At 38.5% G+C, this 20,056-nt stretch overlaps 1 protein-coding gene across 1 annotated transcript in view; it reads right to left on the reverse strand.

Annotated features, from left to right (window-relative positions):
- LOC104909799 (eyes absent homolog 4) overlaps window positions 1-3,566 on the reverse strand; it is a 29,918-nt gene extending 26,352 nt beyond the window's left edge. Inside the window, exon 1 of the mRNA XM_031552222.1 lies at window positions 3,462-3,566. Within this exon, the coding sequence (XP_031408082.1) occupies window positions 3,462-3,566 (105 nt within the window). The remainder of the gene's footprint in view (window positions 1-3,461) is intronic.
- Between the last annotated feature and the right edge of the window lie 16,490 nt (window positions 3,567-20,056).

Genomic DNA, 20,056 nt, shown 5'->3' on the forward strand with positions numbered 1-20,056 from the left:
TTTTTTAAGGAGCAAGACAGCTCTATTTCTTTATAGCCTTTTGCATTAATTTCTCTCCTGAGTTTTTTGCAGCATTCTCCCTCTCTAAGCAATATTGTACTCCTGTTTTGTTTGATAACTATGGAAAATTACATTTTCATTTCTGTATTTGTACACTCAGTCTCAGAATTCCATCAAAACTATCTCCCACTCAGCCTTGGCAATGCAAGTAGATTACCTGAAGAAAATTGCATCCTATTTCCATTAACTTTAGGAAAGAGCTTCATCAGAATTTGCAACATTTTATCCCTGTCAAGTTCATATAGTATGAAAGTGGGTAATGCTATGTCTTAGGTCTGCTACACGAATAGTGGAAATGGCAAAGAACAAATATTTCATTATTATATATGTCACTGTTACTAATAACGGTTTCAAAATTATTATGGCAGCAAGAGTTTGAAGTAAAAAGCTGCTTTAATTTAATCGTCATGATATCATTTCCATTTTTTCATCTCCTGATAAAATTACAAAAAAAATAAAAGAAAATTATATGGGGACACAAGGAACAGGGAGGAAATCCATCCACAAAAGCGTCGTAGTACAGTTCTGTACATATTCATTAAAAGTCATTTCTTCATTTTTTACTAATCAAAAGAGAACATTATTGTCATTTTGTAAGCTCCATTTGAGGTCTAAGAAAAACCTGGTTTTGTCCTTTCTTCCTTTTCTCTACTCACAGTAATAAGACTCCTGCCCTTAGAACACAGCTTTAAATTTTGTTGATTACTTTAACAGAAGATAGAGCTGGAGAAGACCTCATGAAGTATTCTATAATGGCCCCCTTGCCAGTACACAGAATTTATAGCTTCAAATGTCTACCTGAGGCCTTCAGAGAAAGGACATCCCGCCAGCTTCATCCCCCTTCCACAGGCAAATAAGATGATTGCTCTCCTATTCCTAAAACTAGAAACTTTTTCAAATACTAAGGGATATCAATCTCTCATTTTGGAAGTAAAGCTCATTTCTTTTTGTCATGTGCATATGGAGAACAGATTATTCCCTTCTTCTTTGTGATATCCCACTGCATACTTGCATCCTATTGTTCTCCCTCTATGTTCTCTAGATTAGACAAAGTAATTTACTCACATCTCTGCATCCTCTGCATCCAAAGTGATATTTTTTAGACTTCTGATTATTCTACTTGTTCACCTTTGGACTCTTCACTTTACTGTAGCTAGCCTGAACTGTGACAATCAGAACTAGATATAGTACTGTGGCTGAGGTTGCACTAATTCCAAGTAGAATGGAAGAATTATTTTATGCGACATGCATATCACATTTTTGCAGAACATGACTTTTTTTTTTTATAATAGAAATGAACCAACTTGCTGTATCTTAGCTCCATTGGTACTCAAAGGCTTTATATGCCAATAAAATGATGGACCATGATGTTAAAACACACAGAGGGGTGCAAAAAACTCAATCATTTTGCATAGAATTCAGCCCTTCCAATGTTTAAGATACTGGATCTATTTTTACCCTTGGGAGCCTTTGTAGTGAAGTCAGCAATCATGCCCACATGTATAAAATTTGGTCACAGATTCGTTGGCTATTTAGAGAAAACACAATGACAAAATTCAAGTTGGATTTTGGAATGCTCCTGCCTCTTGTGCTGCCCCTTTCCTGTTGATATGGTATAGCATTTCTGAAGACAGGGACAGCAATGAACACAGAGGCCTTGATTCAATCTTTGGACCATTTCTTCCAGAAAAGCAAACTTGACAAATCTTTATTTAGAGAATGAAAACAGTCTTATCTCAAGGAGCAAAGCAATGCACAGAAATATCCACAGGAACACAAGTGTGGACAAATTCTAGTATGACATCTCATTTTCCCCCTAGCCCCCTCATTTAGCTTTAGTGATGACAGCAATCCACTTACAGTATGCACTAAAACATGACTATCTTCTTTTAAGCATGCTCACTTATAATCATTCTGCCATATACCTCTCTGAACAGAAGGGAAATGGATGCATGCTTACAAAAATTGCCTTTGACAATTTTAAATGGAGTGAATAATGAATCAGTTCTGGCTCAAAAGCCATAGAAGTCCCTCTCCCTTCCCCAGCCCCTTACTGCATACTCCCTCTGTGATCTGAACATTAACTCTTAGGGACTATTGACTCAACATGATTCAGGGATGGCTGGTTTGCATCAATATTTCTAAAATCCCTCTTATTATCTTGCATGCGTCAAAGTTTGATAAGAAGGAAGAAGGATGAAGCTATTTATAATTCAGAATGACTTTTACCAAAAGATATTTAAAACCAAATCACAGTAAGTCAGAGCTTACTTTTAAATCAGCTTAAACAAGACACCGTTTGAAAACAATTAGGAAATCTGACAAAATTAACTTTGACCTTACAATCTTATAAATGCCAACACAGCTTTTCTTCTGATGTCAATGTGCGTATGTGTCTGTGCGTGTATTTTTGGCACTGCAGTGCCAAACTTCACAGCAAAGAGGCATACTGTGATTTAACTCTCAGCCAAGAATTATGTTTTGCTGCTCAGGAGCTCCCCTCAGAGGGATGTGCTATTTCATTGCTCCATTATGTTGGATATCCAACTGTATGGACAAGTCAGATTAGTGTTTGATTATTCTCATTACTTCTGGCAAGCAGATATCCTCTTCCATCCCAGCTTTTTTGTTCTCACTCCTCAGCTCACAGAGGAGAGTCTTTTTAGTTTTCTTCTTAGTTACTGTTAGTCTTCATCAAAAAAGAAGAAAAAGACACACAAACCAAAGCAAACCAAAAAAGCTACAATCTGCACAGCAAAACCATCTAAACAACCAGCTAATCATCCACAGTCTTACCTGGTAAGAGAGATTTGCACTTCGTTTTTCTAGCAGATAGTCTTTTTTATGACCTGAGCAGACCTGATCATTCCAGTTTGTGTCACAGCTGAGCCACCTCTGAGCATCAGGAGGGACCAGAGACCTCCTGAGGTTCCTTCCTTCCAGAGTGATCCTATGATTTTCCCATATGACTTAGAAGTCTCTTTTGGGCATTGTGATCTGTGGATCTTGAAGCCATCTTCCCCACCAGTCTGTGGCAATGCTCTGAGCAGACACCTCTCTGATGGGATGTTCCCCTCCTCAGTTTCAGTCATTTGACTCACATAGGTTTCAGTACTCACCACTGTCTTAATAACCGATAGAGGCTTGAAACATACTGTTCTTGCAAGCTCCCAGCCAGACTCAATCAATCCTGGTTTTTTTGTTGTTGTTTTTTGTTTGTTTGTTTTTTTTTCCACAGGATATTAGAAATATTCATATGCACAATGGAGCATCAGATACCCTCTGAGAATTAAACAACATGACAATTTCTCTCAGTAACTTTTACTAAAGTAGCACATATTTAAACTCACTTTTTATTCTGATTTAGAGGAACATTCCACCCAAACTTCTTAGGTTCTTACATATACTCCTCTTGGGGTAGCAGGCATTTGCCAGCTGAGGTCTACCATTTTTCCCCAGCCATCTTTTATCAGATTACGGTAGTTTTCTGAACCTGGTTTATCCATTACTGGCCCATGAAAGTTAAATAACCTAGCTCCAGTATCCTGAGAATCTAACTTCTTAATACAACATGCAATTCATGTAATCCATAGAACAAATGCCAGCTTTGATTTGTAATTGCTTTAAAACCTCATTTATAAATGTTAATTTAATCCTCCTGGCAATTGTTTTTCTGATTGCTTTAGATAAAAAATGGTCTTCCTTGTAGATTTTAGAAAAATCCAAGATATAGGCTCTTCTGAAGTTTATTAATGAATTTAAAGATTAACCTGCCAATGTAAAATGAGTTATATTCATATTTCTGTCTCAAACTACATTTATTCATGTAGCAAGGATCACTTACAAATGTTTTTGTTGAAAAGCACTATCTTTGTTGGCTCTATTTATCTTCAAAAGGCAGCTCCAGGATAGGAGTTTTATAATTTAAATATATTTAAATAAATAAAAAATCATCATTTATGGCACTTAGAATTATTTTGAGAACCTGAATCAAAGTATGATGGCTTGCCTTTCATAGCCTTGAGACAGTGTAAAACTATAGCCATGCTTTGTGAAACACTTCATTCAGCTCAGCCCTTGCTTTGATATGCTTTGCTTGTTATTTATTTACACACTATTGGCCAGACTCTCTCCTGTGCCAGAGCTCCACTCTGTTTGGGGATGGATCATAAGGAAGTCATTACCGCTCCCTGTCCTCCACATGATTTCTCCTGCTTGCCAGGCAGCTCTGTGTTAGACCTCTTGTGCAAGGTTCTTAATAGTGCATTAAATTCTGTGTGACTTCAGGATACGCCTAGACTTTGGCACATGCTTCTCTTCCGGGCATTTACAGCCCCTAAGGGTAGTCTGATTTTGGAAAGATACTGACAGTTAACTTTCTTGAGTCTGCATTAGTGCATGAAATAGTAGAACTGGAGACATTTATGATGAGGATACTTATCCAAATACAGCTTCAGAATTATATGAATCTATCTGTGATGGAAAATAATTTACAACTCTGATCAATTCCTGGTGCAACAGAACAGAGGCTTTCAGGAACTTCTGGAATATAAGTGCCACGTGTAAAGAAATGGAACTGGAAGATCCTTTCTAAGACAGAAGGTTAAATGGCAGTATGGACACCATGGCTGGAAAACCTTTTGTCTTCACTTTATGCTCAGCAGCCTTGAGGGCAACATTGCCCAGGCTTTTCCCCCTAACACATCTGCACTGTGTTTGAAGATCCTGGAGATTGGCCCCTCCATTCTGGACTCATCCCACCCACTTCAGAGAGGTGCTTGGTGAGGCTGGTCAGCATGGATCCTCTTCTGCAGCCAGGAGAAAAACGTATTTCCAGAGGGTGATTCTGGCCATTTAAGTTTGCCATTTACATTTAAAGAAGCTGTGAACATCTTGGATCCTAACACATGGGCTGCTGTGAAGTGTTGTTGAGTCGGTTTTTTGATAATTTATATCCAAATCTGAATAAACTGAAGACTATTAAGGAAAGATAAGGTTGTATTTCCACTAAAGATTCTTTTGTAAATTGGCTGAGATGTTTTTGTTTTGATTGTTTATTATTCCAAAAATACTGAGTTCTTTTTGCCACGTTCCTATTTCATGATAGGATCTAGTGGAGATTAAGGCCAGGAGATGAAAACTGGGAGTTCCCAGTCATCACTCATCTTCATAGCACAATGTGAAATGTTTGAGTCCTATTTTTTTCCATTCTGTTTTTCTTCTTGTCACATCACAGTTCCTTTAACTGGAATCGCTCAACCCAACTGTAAACTGTAGGTAAACCTTTGGGTATCTCCTCAAAGTCTCAGACATCAAAGTTAGGGCAGATGTCATACCTAGAGCCTAGTTGTGAAGATGTTGAAAATACCTACTGATAATAGGTTTCTTAGAAAAATTTAGCTAAAAATTAAAGTTTAATTTTAAAATATGTAACTAAATTCAATACCTTAGTTTATCACATACAGTCTGATTTTTCAAAACAATACATTTTGATTAGATTTGAATCAAAACAGAAAATAGTAGACACTTGATCAGCTGAAAAATCTTGTTCTTCCCAAGTCTGAAGTGTCTTCTGCAAAACATGGGGGCATTTGGAGAAGAAGTTGCCAACATTAAAAAAAATAACAAATTAGTGAAACAATATATTTCCCCCACAAAGCCTGGCTCAGAAATGGCTGAAGTATTTTCTTCTATTAAACAAATAATAATTAGTTTGAGGCTTGGAAAATAACAGTACTTCCAGTTAAAGTCTGACGAAGCTATGAGGAGCCAGAGCGAGAGATCCCATGAATTTTTAGGAAAGGTTTCACTTCTAATAACAGTAGTGTTGCCCATAGGCCCAGCAAGCAGACAGGCTGTTCCTACAGGCACGGCAGCTTCTGGGAGTGTCTTGGTGTAGCTGCCTAACTGCTGACATGCAGGGATGAGCATCACAGTGTCAATGTGTGCCAGCTCACAGCCATGGGAGGACTGATCCAGGTGATCCGCAGAGTGGAGCACTGGTTACTTCTCGTCTATTTAGCCTTGAGAAAAGAAGACTGAGAGGGGACCTGATCCAGGTTTATAAATATCTGAGGAGTGGCGGCCATAGTGGTGAGGCCAGTCTCTTTTCAGTGGTACGTGGAGACAGGACGAGGGGAAACGGACATAAGCTGCAGCACAGGAAGTTTCGCACGAATGTGCGTAAGAACTTCTTCACGGTGAGGGTGACGGAGCACTGGAACAGGCTGCCCAGGGAGGTTGTGGAGTCTCCTTCTCTGGAGATATTCAAGTCTCGCCTGGACGCCTACCTGTGCGACCTGGTGTAGGGAACCTGCTTTGGCAGGGGGGTTGGTCTCGATGATCTCTAGAGGTCCCTTCCAACCCCTACAATTCTGTGATTCTGTGATTCTCCCCTTCCTTGGGCTTCTTCCTCTAGGCTTTAGGAGATGCTATTAATAGCAGAAATTCAGAGAGAAGGAACTGTATGCTCCTGGTGTGACTGAGGACACTGGGGATCTGTGTGGATCTGAGCATCCTCACTGCTTTAGGAAAGAAGCCCAAAGGTTCCTGAACAACAGGTTTAGTAGGAAAAGTGTATCAGCCTGGGATGTAACCGAGTGCCAAATCAGAGGCAGTGTCCCTGAGCTGTCTTTCATCTTTGCACTGCCTCAGTAATGCAGAACTTGCTTTCAGGTGTTTGCACCTTATTGTCACCACCTCATATGGATGCCTGTTTCTACAGCCAATGGAGAGAAGCGGGCATCTCCAGCAGGTGATTCAGCCCAACTCAGACAAGCAAACAAGCCAATTCATAAGCCCAGCACAGGCAGACTTCCCACAGAGACCTGCAACAACATTTCTTTTTGTGGTAACACTTGTCTTACAACCTTCAGTGAAGAAAACCAAATGCAAAAGTGATTCTCAAGTGTAATGTTCCTGAAGGAGGAAAGAGCTCTGCTATAAAAGGTGTGCCTGTCCCCACCAGCATTACACCATTGATGGTACCAGTCCTGTCTGACTGAGAAGTGCTGCAGGAATCATCAATATTTCTGAAGAATGGTTCGGAAGGTGGGGGAGAAACACATTTGTTGCCTGGGGTGGTTCTTAGATTGTAAATCATATGGCAATCCCACATAAATACCTTTGAGAGTTTTTAATGAACCGTGTCCCATAGGTGAAAGCCAACAGCAATATTAGAAATGGTGTTTGTTTTATGGCCTAGAAACTGCATTTTAAATGCTAGTGTAGGTTTATATGACAGTTGTATTAAATATAAAATAGACCCATTACAAAGAAAGCCCTTTACATCTGCTTTTATCTGTGTCTAAATGGCATGCCCAGCTCTGCAATTTCTCAAATGAGACATTTTTAGAACTTTATTTATGTTACAGCCATAACAAACTAGCAACTAGAAAACTATAATGGGCACAAACGGCTAATAAAAATGAGATTGTTGAAAAATACTTCTTAATAGCAATTTACAAAGGATCTTGATAAAACAGAACTGAGGCTCTGTTTCCCTGGATGTTTGCCACCACTGTAATCACAGTCATTTGGCAACAGGTACTCCCCCTCTTCTATCTTCTGTGACCATTTCCCTTTGAATATGCTGAAAGCCACGTACCCTGAGGTTACTCCTTGCTCTGCCATTAGTCATTTGATGCCTACTGATGCATAGACACAGAGCAGCAATTCCTTTTTTCTCCCCTCTTACCATGCATGGGATGACCTGACAGGAAGCATCCCGAAGGGTTTGTCACAAGCTCAGAGGAGAATAGGGCAGCAAGGCAGTATCTGTTCCACACATGCAAAGAGTGCCCCTTTTGCTTCTGAAACCTGCATCACCTCTCTGATGAACTGATCTGTTTACACAGACTGGCTAAGACGAGTAGGTCAAGCTCACTGTTTATAGACTGAAAAGTATTTTGCCTTGAGCTCCCCAAGCAAAAGATTGAAGGCTGAACTGATTTCTTTCAAAGGACAACTTCTGTGAGTTTTGAGAATGTTCATGTGGCTGTTCACATGATGTCAGGGAGAAACTTTCTGCCACCCAAGGAAAAGATGCCTTCTTCCAGATACACACTCATCTTCCTACTGGGTAGCCAAGGGAGGAAAGGGCAAAGCAACATGTTCAAGTCAAGGTCAGAGAACTTGGTGTGATCTAATTGCAGGTAGTGATGAATATCATTGAATACAAATGAATGTCTTAACCAGTACAGCGTTATACCAATCTAAGAAGGAAAAGTTTCTGTTAGAGTTTTTAAATCCCATGGAAAACAACCAAGAATGAAAGAGAATGAAACAGTTTTTCTTGAAGAATCAAGGGCGGAAAACACTGGGGAAAAATATATATATATATATATAAATATATATATATATATAAAATGATATGTCTTAACATCTGTCCTGAAAGTTAGTGGTTCATGTCACTACTTAGAATCATATAGTGAGAAATAGTCCAAACTCCATGCAAAGTAAGATTTACATCAGTGGTGGGAAGCCACTCAACCACCTCCCCGGGGAGGCTGCCAGAAGCAGTAGAAACAGTACCCACATGCCAGGAATCTCAACCCAGATCCCTCCTGAACTCACAGCTCTCTGCAGACATCCACTTTAACTCATCCGTCATGCTTACTGCTAGTTCAATTTGAGATGAAGGCTATGCATCCTTAGAAATTCTGCCTTTACCCAAAATAGATTCAACAGTATAGCCTGAAATATCTGAAACTAGCACTAAGTGCAAAATATCTCACACAGTGGTAAGGAAAGAGCTTTGACAGTCCAGGAATACATACAGTTACATATACTGACTGGGGAATAAGTGCAGAATGATAACTCTTTTATAGGCCATGAGTCTGTAACATTACCTCAATTGATGGTAACCTTGTGACTGTCACTGCAAAAATTTAGCCTTCAGATAGACCTGTATTGACTTTTTTACTGAAAATTAAATATTTGGCCAAAGATTAAACAAAAGGAAAAGAAAGCATAAAAATATATTAAACTCCAAACAAAATCATGGCAACAACAGGAACTGCAGAAACAGCATCAGTTCATCTAAGAGCCACCATGGCAACAAATGTATTTCTCCTCCACCTTTCAAACCATTCTTCAGAAATATTAATGATTCCTGCAGCACTTCTCAACCAGACAGGACTGGTACCATCAGCATAGTGCTGGTAGGGACTGGCGCACCTTTTATAGTACATGGATTAGCCTGGCCTGTGAACATATGAGATTCCGCTCTAGAGACAGGTAAACATTTCTCCTTTTCTTTTTTTTTTCTTTTCATTCTGAGAGAACCAACGAAAATAAAGCAAGTATTTTCCTTGAAAAAGTTTAGATAACATGAACATTAGTTATGGCATCACAGTTTGTTAACTGATACAGCAACTTAGGACCCTAGTTTATTTAGAACTGTCCTCAGGGAGTTAGTGAAACAGAAAGAGTAAGCAAAATTTGGGTTGCTTTATTCTTAGGAGTATTCAGTAAGAATGCCTGTGTGGGCAAGACAAGTATGATCTGACCGAAAGAAAATACATTTGGCAAATTCATGTAAACCGGAAAGTCAGTAGCAGCTATTGAGAAATCATAGTCATATTTTAAAGTTGTCCTACTGAGGATTGCCTTTAAACCACATCTCCCCTCCCTTTCTCTATTCCCTTCTCCCAGAATTTTGTCCCAAGTACTTAATTGTGAGTGCAATATTTTTACTGGGAAGACATCAAAGGCACTGATTTAGAAATTCAATTTTATATAACACAAGACCCCTGAACTTTAACAAAAGTTCATTTCATCAACTATCACTAATCAGTCTGTGAGTCTGGTTCTTTACCAACCAAAACACAGTAATATGAATAATGGATTTTCCCTACATTTGAAGTGTAAGAATAATTGCAAATATGAATGCAAGCAACAATAATGCTTTGCATGAGGCTGTTTTCTGATTTGGCAATGAAATGCAGAACCAAACTAATACTTTCACTTTAAAAATTGCTTAACCTGTAAAGCCAAAGAAGTGCAAAACACTCAATGAAGGGCCTTTTTGCACATCTGTTCTAGCTATTACTTCTTTTAATTTTCTTCCTCCACTACTCTTCAGCTCCAGTGTCTCACTCAGATATTGGCATTAGAAGTTGCAGAGCTCCTACTATCAAATGTGAAAGGCCTTCTTCTCCTACCTCTGTGGGATCAAGGATGTTAACACTTAAGAGAATGAACCTTTGGTGTGATTGCATTTTGGCCTTTACCTGAAGCTGAGTGATGAGCAGATGAGAGGTTCTCCTTGAGTTGTGATCTGCTGTATTCTACTGCCTCCAGCGATGCAAAACAGCCGCTTGGTGGCAGGGAAGGGAGATGCTGTTGGAAACATCCATCTCCAGGAGAGCTTTCTTTTTCCCAGAAGAGGCAATATAGAATTATCATAATGTTTTGCAAATGCCACAAATACATACAAATCATGATCTTTCACTGACTGAAGATTAAATTGCATTTTGGACACAAACAACCAGGGCCAACATCTCTCAAAGTAGATAGAATGAGGACCAGTAAAAGTAATTTAAACATAATGGGGCCATATTTATTTTAATGAAAAGAGAGTTACACAAGATTTCTCCTGTAAAAGTAATGCTGTGATGTAAAATACAACTTCGATCAGACGTTGGAGCTATGTTTTCTACCTGTGTAACCTTTCTCTTACATGACAGAAATAAGGGAAATCAGCAGAGAAAGAAGGTAAATGAATCACTAGTGCAGAAAGAAGCACAATTGTCAGTTGCAGCAAACTGGTTTTGAGATGAAAACAAAGCAACAGCTACTCCCAGAGATCTAAAGGTGTAAACAACAGTAAAAACAAAGGTACATTCATATATATCTCTTGGAAGTATTGCCTGTGCAGTAGAAATTAATGGCAAAATGAGGTATTACCTGCTGTGTGTGTTGATGGAAACATTTATCTGCAAGAGCCAATGTCTTCCTGGTCTCTAATTACATTGATTTTCTCACATACATAAAGTTCCAGATCTCTCTAATTGTATGAATTAATGTTTCACCATTGCATCACAACTTCAGTGAGACTCAGTGAGAGTACAACTCCTGAGAATGAAAAAATGCAGGAAGAAAATTTCATGCTGCATACATCCCTCAAATAAGAATTGTGTTGATAGCTTTTCTTATCAGCTCGGAAGTGCACATTTGATTACCTTGTACAATTTCGGAGACCTATGCTATAAAATCCCAGTTTAAAGACAAAGCCACCACTGAAAGATTTTGAATTTACATTCATAGGTTATTTAGTGATGCTTTTCTATGCTGAAGATATGCATGCAGCATGTATTTCAGTATTTTCAGTGTTTTAAAGTTTGCAGACTCCTGTAAGTTTTTCCATGGAAATATGGATACCTGCACAGACAGCTAAAGCTTGCTATTTGGGAATGGGTGTGTTTCTCTGAGCTACCTTTTGCAAATCCTGTAGTACTCTTCTTTCCTGATCTTCAAGGGTTTTCTGACCCTGTTGAAATTCAGACCTCACTCTTGTAATAAAGAAACTTCAAAAGATTTAGGTTGCATTTATTTGGGCTTTGAATATATTCCAGATTTTTTTTGTGTATGCAGTATTTTTGCAGAAAGAATAAAGTCAACTCTTTTTTTAATTAGTAAATGAACAGTAGAGAAAATTTTCTCTCTCTTTTCTTTATTACAAAATGCCACAAAAATTAATTCTCTGTCATTTGCAGATCATGTAAGGTTACAGTGCCTGAGTTACTGTATCTTGCACAGATGGCTTCCAGTGATTTTATTTTTAGAAACTAGAACTAAAGGAATACACCAATTTAGACAAAGTTTCCTCCCCTATTTAAACTTCATGAAAACTGCTGGACGTGTAGATCTTAGGTTAAGCAGTGAAAGCATTAAGGATTAATCCAGGCCATTCTCAGATAACTTTTTAAAAATTAGAATGAGCAGATATGAGTGAATTTTATTCTAAACACTTAAAATGATACCAAAATGATAACCAATGAAAGTGATATGAAATGTTGTGAGGAACAGCATCATTCTAAATTCTAAATTCTTCAGGAACGATGTTTATATTGAAAATGTATAATTGTATATTCTGTTTATACAGTTTACTGACTTCTCTCTTAGGAGATCATGGCTTATGTAAGGTCAGGAAGACGTTCTCAGAGAAAGAAATAATGTGGCCTAGAAAGATCAAATCACTTGACCTGATAGAACATGCAGCTGAGACTAGATTTCAGCTCTCCTAGGTGATACTGCATGCATGCATTAGTCATCCCGAGGCACTATAATGAGATGAAACCGCAAGTGCTGAGCTGTGGGGATGAGTGGTTAATTCCTAAAATCAACTTGGATGAAAGAGCTGATTTCTCACAGGAATATGAATACTTTTTTCTTACAGGTGTATGGTACCAGTCTTCATTTTATAGTTGCTCAGAGGAACAGATTTACTATATTTTGAATTCCATCTGTTTTCTGCTGGCTATAAAGCTGATGTCTGTTGTGCAGAATTGTTTGGCTCAATGTAATTTGAGTACCAGAACCTTCTTGGTTTGCGGTTCCACATGCTTCACATCTTTCAAACCTCTAACGATGTGATCCAGCTGGACGTCCCACCACCATCCCTACAGGACAACTGTGTCACAAGATTGCACTCAGAGCCTGGAGGCATGGCTGGCATCTCCTTCTCACCACTTTCCCACTAACAATTTAAAAAAAAAAAAAAAAAACTAGCTGGGGAGGATAATACAGATTCTAACTGTCACCCCTCCTCCCAAAACATGCAAACCAAAACACCCATTGATCTGGGAGGAACTCATAATTAAGTCAGAAACAAGCACAACAAATCACGGAAAACATCTGCAAGTGACTTCAGCTAAAACACATGACTGGAAAGTATTCTGTGTCCAAGACATCTCTGAGTTCAACTTTCACCAAAATCCAAGGACCACCACCTCTGCTTCAGTGACTTGAAGCATCAGAAGTTCATGGCTCATGCACATCTCAACATGTGCAATAAAGTCCTGCTATCCTCTGGTTCCCTGAGGAATTTCCTCTCAGTAGTGAGCTGATGCTATCCTTAAAGAGTATTTTTAGGGATGCAAAAAGAAATGTTGAAGGTAAGATGGCTGTGCACAGAGGAAGATTATATTCCAATCACTTCAAAGAGAATGGGGGAGAAGGCATGTTTCTAATTTCTATACAAAAACAAAGGAAGTAATTTCTTTCAAGGTTTTTTATTTGTTTTTCAAATTACACAGTCCTCAACTTTTAAAATAATAATCATTCTTGACAGCCATTTAATAATTGTTAGTGATCTATAGCTTTATTATAAAGTACTCATCTAATGATGTATTTCCTTTACCCTGAGGGCCAAGTACAAAGCAGGGAAATTATCTTGGTGATACTTTTAATAACTTCCTGTGGGATTGCAAACTCTGGCTGAAACTGTCTCTGCAAAAGAGTTAATCATGTAATTTCACAGATTAGACAACAGAGGGTTACTAATGAGAAACTTCAGTTCAGTGATAAACTCTTTTTTTTTTCCAAGAATATTTTGAGAGGCCTGTAACCTTTGGCTGACACCCAACAAGGCTATTAGTTTAACCATGGGATGCACTACCAAATGTACAAGAGTCAGCAGAACTTTTCCTTCTGAAAATTGCTCATAACCCTCTGCGAAGAAGCCTTTGAAAACCCAGAAGGGATAGATGGAAGGGAAAAAAATCAGGCAAAAAGGGGCTGACTTATCAGCTTCCGATAATTGGCATGGCTTCAGCTTCCCGTTTCTTTTCAACAACGTACGCTCACTATAGCAACCCCGGATCCCATTTAAATGTCATGCTGCCCTCTGTTCTATAAACATGTATCATCCATCACTAAATATTTAGATCTGAATTGTTGGAGCTGAGTTCTGTGCCAGGGGTAAGGGGATTAATTCCTTTCAAGGCCCTCACATGATGGATTTTTCACTGAAGTAAACATCCGAGAAGAGCTCACACTACAGCCATAAAATATATAAATAAAGTTTAAAGTTTAATTAAGTCAACATTATTTAAAGTGGTTGTCATATTTTATGGTGAACTCTTCATGTTTATTTTGTATGACTCCTCATAAATAGTCTCTCCCCTTCAGACAAAAGACACGGCTGAGTTAAAGTGAAGGGTCCCATGCGTGCGTGGTAGGGGAAGTAGGATCTTGCAGGCTCAGGAGATCCACAGCAAGCTGTATCGGGCCTTCTACTATCTCATGTCTTCCTAATGAGCTGAGATTTTGTGCAGACACAGGAAAAGCATGGCGGAGTTTACAGCAGATGTGACACGGGGAAGCCCTCTGAGTAGCTATTGGGGCTCAGTCAGGGCAGGGCCTCATCCTGCCGGGTTCACAGTTCTTCCCTGGCACAGGGGACGTGATTGGTGTGGAGGGGTAGGCTGAGAGGGGCAGTTTGTCAGAGGAGATTACACCAAGCATCTGTGGAGAGCTGATCCTTCTTCTGATCCTTTTGCATCCTTATTTTTATCCCCCACAAAAAATACTCAACCCAAGGTGCTTCCAAGAGGAAAATGATATGATGACATTACGCTTCCTAATCCTTTGGAACAGAAAGAATCATTTTAAGAGAAAAGGTAAGTGAAGAAACACATTGAAGGATTGTTGATCAGTTCTCTCCTGTAGGGAGGCCTCATCATGCTGACAAAGACTTACGGATGATTAGCTGAGGGCAAAGAGGAGAAATGGGAAAACAAACGTTACACTTGAATTCAACTTGGTCTTCAATTCAGCTTTTGGTCTTATACAGCACACGTCCCTTGAGGATATGAGCATCTCACAACAATTCTGTGTTTGCCTTAGAGAGGCTACAGTCCATTGCTGACGTGCACAGCATAGGTAGGAGCTGCCCACAGCAGCAGCGGGAGCACAGAAGTTGAATTCAAGTTTTCCAGAGGTTTGACTTGGAAGTGTAATGTTTTCACTCTTTCTCAGGATTTTCTGTCTGTGACAGAGGAGCAGAAATGTTGTTGGGACAGTAGATTTCAAAAGACTGGATTGGTAGCAAAAGTGTTTACTGCAATGGGAGTGGTGATCTCCTAGAAAACTAAGAACAAGTCCTTTGGTGTTTTTGTTCCTTATCAATGAAGCTTAATTAATGGCACTTTCCCTTGTTTACTCTGCTCAAACTAAAAAACGTCAGTCTCAGAAACAGTTGTCTGTAGCTGTTATCATAGTGCAAGTACTGAAGCAGGAGAAGAGCGTATTCCCCAATTTGATTTCAGTTATTTCTTTCCAAAAAACATTTTTCTACAGATTCGTGAGAAGTGCCAGAAAAATGTAGAGGAACTTCATTCCTGTGCTTATTCAAGATTATAAAATATGAAATAAATATGTGTACGTGCTTATATATGTCTGTACATATATGCACAAATTTTATGGATTATCAGGTACCCATGTTTGATCTACGAGCATGGATGTGTTCATTTAAATTCAGAAACAGTCAGTCAGCTTTGTCCAGACAGAGCAAATGCAGCAATGCAGAGCAGACTGAACTGGCAGCAATTTCTAGCAAATGAAGCCAGAAGCAACCATATGATCCCTCTGCTTTCATTCTGTATTGATGCTGATTATGTTGCTTCAGAATCTTTAACATTAGGTAACATGATCATGCTGAACACAGTGTGAAATGTAATGAGGTCTTAATCTACATGGCAGGTTAAAAGTTAAGAGAGTTTCTAAGGCTATATGTGGTATAAATGGAGTGTAAACTAATATTATTTGATAAGATAGGAAGAGGCCCAGCTGAACTGAAAGCATTTTCATAGAGGCTCTAGTCTTTTGGTAGAAGTGAAACTGTTGAAACTGAAAAGAAATAATAAGGAAAGAAATAAAGAGGGACGGAAGGAGGGAGGAAGGAAGGAAGGAGAGAAGGGAGGGAGGAAAGGAAGGAAGAGGGAAAAGAAGGAAGGAAGGAAGGAAGGAAGGAAGGAAGGAAGGAAGGAAGGAAGGAAGGAAGGAAGGAAGGAAGGAAGGAATATATTGACATAGTGCAGGTGGGAAGTAAATCTATCAAAAGTTATTGATATGGTTAAAAATATGGATCTTCAAAGTCAAATCAAATCTCAAATATTTTCAGAGAGGTAGGTAGAATTTACAGGAAAACAAATGTTCTATCTCATGACCATTTCTGACCAGTACTCTAAGACATAATCCTTTTGCAGCAAGTGTTGTTTGATCCAGTGCTCTATTCATTCAGAAACTACAGTGTCTATTAAGAGGGCAGTCCCCCTAGAAGGGAGTAGAGGTTCAAGTCCTTTTCCTGATGGGAACATGAAGCTACTAGATAGGTAATGATGACTAGGCAGCCTTTGTGCACAAGTAATGTAGAATTTATAGAACTGCAGTAAATAGTTCCAGTGAGGGACACTGATGATGAATTATCCCGTTCAAGGGACTTATTGTCTACTAGGAGAGAAAGGAGTAGGTCTGTAGAAACAGGAATATGAATGCTAGCTCTCAGTTTGGCTAGCTTGTAAATATTTGTTGGCTATAATTTGGACACTTGCTTTCTCTTTTTCTTTGACCAGAAATGTGATAATTGCTGAGCATGCTGAATGTGTTTGTCCAGAAATATTTACTTTTGACAACTCAACAGTTTTGTGACAAAAAAAAAAAGAGGGGAGGGGGGGAAGAGGGGAAAGAAAAAATCATTTTCAGTGGAAAATTCTTTAGGAACCCTAGTAGTCAACACTCCCAGAACTGCATTTAAGCAGCCAAATCATTCCCACAAGTATGAATGCACAGTTCCAGATACTTTAATGAAATTTGCATATGTATATCAAGGGACAGAATTTGGCTCTTGTTCTAAAAAAACATTTTGTAGTTATAAAAGAGAAATTCATTTAGCAGTAGTGTAAGCCTTTGCAACTTTTCTGTTTCATCTGTGCAAGATTCCATTTTAATAAAATGGTATGAACTAATGATATCTATTTATAATTGGGTTTTATAGTAGCATGCAACTGTCTCACAAACCAGCCTTGAACATCTCAGTTAATTGATGCTTACCAAAGCAGTTATCTCTCAACTGAAATTCATTTGTACCAATAAAAATTATAATCATTTTCTTATTTATTTATTTATTTATTTATTTATCTGATTTCACAGCTTCAACACCAAGGGAATTCCAACCGTTTCAGCAGTTACTCTGGCATACAACTGATATAAATAAATATCTTTGTATCTTATTCTCTGTAGAAGAAATCATAGCCCATTCAATTCAGCAGGAATTTTGCTGTTGACCTCAAGAGAGAAACAGAGAAACATTTTCACTGTAGCTACATTAAATAATATTTTTTCTTTTTGCATGTATAACATAAAATTAATACCTCATTTATACTGACCAGATTTGTGTTGTATAGTTGCTGCTTTATTTCTGCAAATACAGAAACAGAGGACTTTCTAGTCCTGATTTTGGTTTGCACTCCAAATATTCTTGGGAGAAATCATTCAGGAAGGTATAAACAAGGTAGCTTGAGCAAGAGCCTTATCCATGGCATGCTGAAGTCAAAGTTTGGTGTAGCTGACCTAGAAATTTCTTCAAGAGGAGTGTGAAAATAAACAGTGACGTGAAGTGTTTGGGTTTTAGTTGTTTTTTGGCAAACGACCTGGCCCTGATTCACCTCTCACTTAATTGTATAAGTGTTGTAAGCGATAAAGTCAGATCTCATCATCTGGAAGTAATAGAAGCAGGCAAAAAATACTGTAGAAATTGTAAAGAGGTCTTGACCATGAGAACACAAGCTTGCTGTTTATTGGTGAAGTGTTTCTGGTAGAGACTGGGCTTCTCCAGTGTATTGGCAGGTAATTCTGTGGTATATTTTGAATCCATCTCTTTTTTATTATGTGTGATCAAACTCATACAAGGACAATAACAGCAAGGAAGAGCTCAAGGAGTAATTAAAATCCCAGTGAACAAGCCCACTAAAGGGCTCATTGGAGCTCCTGTCTTACAAGAAACCAGAAGAGCTTGGCATTGTTTGACAGTGCAACAAATTCTGACAGAGGGCACAGATACTTTCCACCAGTACACTAAGGAAAAAGAATTGAAGAAATACCAGGAAGATAAATTTAAACAAATGGAATATTGGCCCAGGGAGAAATAGGTACGAACAGTCCAGGAATTAATTTAGGCTTCAATGCAGAAGATAGATCAAGTGTCCATGAAGGTAACATGTAAAAATGGAAAGGCTCAAGGTGGAACTTGATGTGGATTTGGGAGAATGGGGATTGACTCTGTGGCACTGGACCATTCTTCTAGTGTCAAATTCCTCCTCTCTAAATCAGGATAGTTCTGAGGAAGACAGTTCCACAAAGCTAGCATTAGAGTGTATCACTTCCTCCCTTGTGACTAACCCTGCTCCCTTTACTGACTTTGCTCTGATATCTGGGAAGCCTCAGAAAACTTATCTGCCACCAGAACAGTGAGCAGTTCCTAAGAAAATAGGTATGTCCCACCCACATACATGCTGCACTCCTCTCTGTATCTGTGATGCCTCATATAAAAAGTGCTGACAGCTCCAGTAGGGATTTAACAAGAGATTGCCATTCATATTCCACAAGGACCAAAAGATCCACGTGGGAATATTTAATATAAACAGTAATAGTTTCCCACATCTTTGTTTAGAGAATAGCTTGAGGATTTCTAAACTTTAGAATCATATTCATTCCAGAAGAATGGTTTCACTTATAGCCATATAAATCTTTCCCCCACATAAATGACAATTTTTTTTGTACGTATGTGAATTCTTAAAGATGATATTCAGGTAATAAGACTGCAGTAAGTAGTACAGGTAAATCTCACCTCAGGCAGTTTTACTTAACAGTGAAAGACCTGAACTGCATGAACTGCAAGGCATGTTGGCTATCCGCTTTTACAGCATGATACTTGCCAGACTTCCAAGAAACACAAGGTTTTTTTTTAATGAAACAAATGAGGAAAACATTTCCTTGAGATTTCAAGATTGGACTTGCAAAGAAATCTAGGGCTGAAAAACCAAAACTTTGCTTCCATCAGGGTTGAGCTTCTAATCGGAGTGTTCAGGTCATAGTGCTTTGTACTTTTGAAAATCCAGTGCTAATTTTACATGCCTAAGAAGGAGCTGTTAGATACGGAGATTTTTGGAGTGACTCCTCTGAAACAACCAAAGGACCATTTCTCTTAGCTTGCCTTTGGGATATTTTAAATGCCTTTTTGGCTTTCTTACTACTTTTAAACATTCCTAACTTCTGTAATAAAACCTACTACTATATCATACTTGTCACTACTGGCCACAATCTGATACAACACATGCAACTATCTGGGGAACTATCAAATGCAGGGGAGGGGAGAAGAAGCTATCTTTTTTTTTTCTTTCTTTCTTTCTTTTTTTTTTTAAAGTAGATGGTAACAGTATTGCTGACTTCCAGCACTCATGAGTCAGACTCACAGAAAGCCCCGGAACTGGAATGCATATTTTATTTCAATTCATTCAATTCATTTCAGTCTGCTTACTCTTGGGATTTGTAAGGCTTGTATGTTTCAGTTTATTTCCCATAGCCAGGTGAGTTCAAATGCACCACAAATGAACAGTTACTGGATATTGCCTTATAGTAGAATACTGCATATTAACTATTCATGAGCCTTTTTCCCATTCTGATACCTATCAGTATTCTGAATTCCTTTATTCATATTGATGCATTGTGGATAAGTTTAAGTAATGCTGATATTCTCTCTGTGAACACTGAATGTCAGTGTCCTGTTGCATTTACTGTTACTGGAAATGGAAAGGATGGATGAAAAGCAGTGGTAAAAAAATATTGCAAATTCAGTATCTGTTCTTTTTGCAGGTAATCCTGGACTATTTTACTAAATTTTACTAAAATTTCCTGCCCACAAATTCTGAATAGCATATGAACTCAGGGAAAATTTAAAACAAAATTGAGACTTTATAACTTTAGTGGCTATATG

The sequence above is a fragment of the Meleagris gallopavo genome, chromosome 2 (genome assembly GCF_000146605.3).
Source record: "Meleagris gallopavo isolate NT-WF06-2002-E0010 breed Aviagen turkey brand Nicholas breeding stock chromosome 2, Turkey_5.1, whole genome shotgun sequence".
Taxonomy (NCBI): domain Eukaryota; kingdom Metazoa; phylum Chordata; class Aves; order Galliformes; family Phasianidae; genus Meleagris; species Meleagris gallopavo.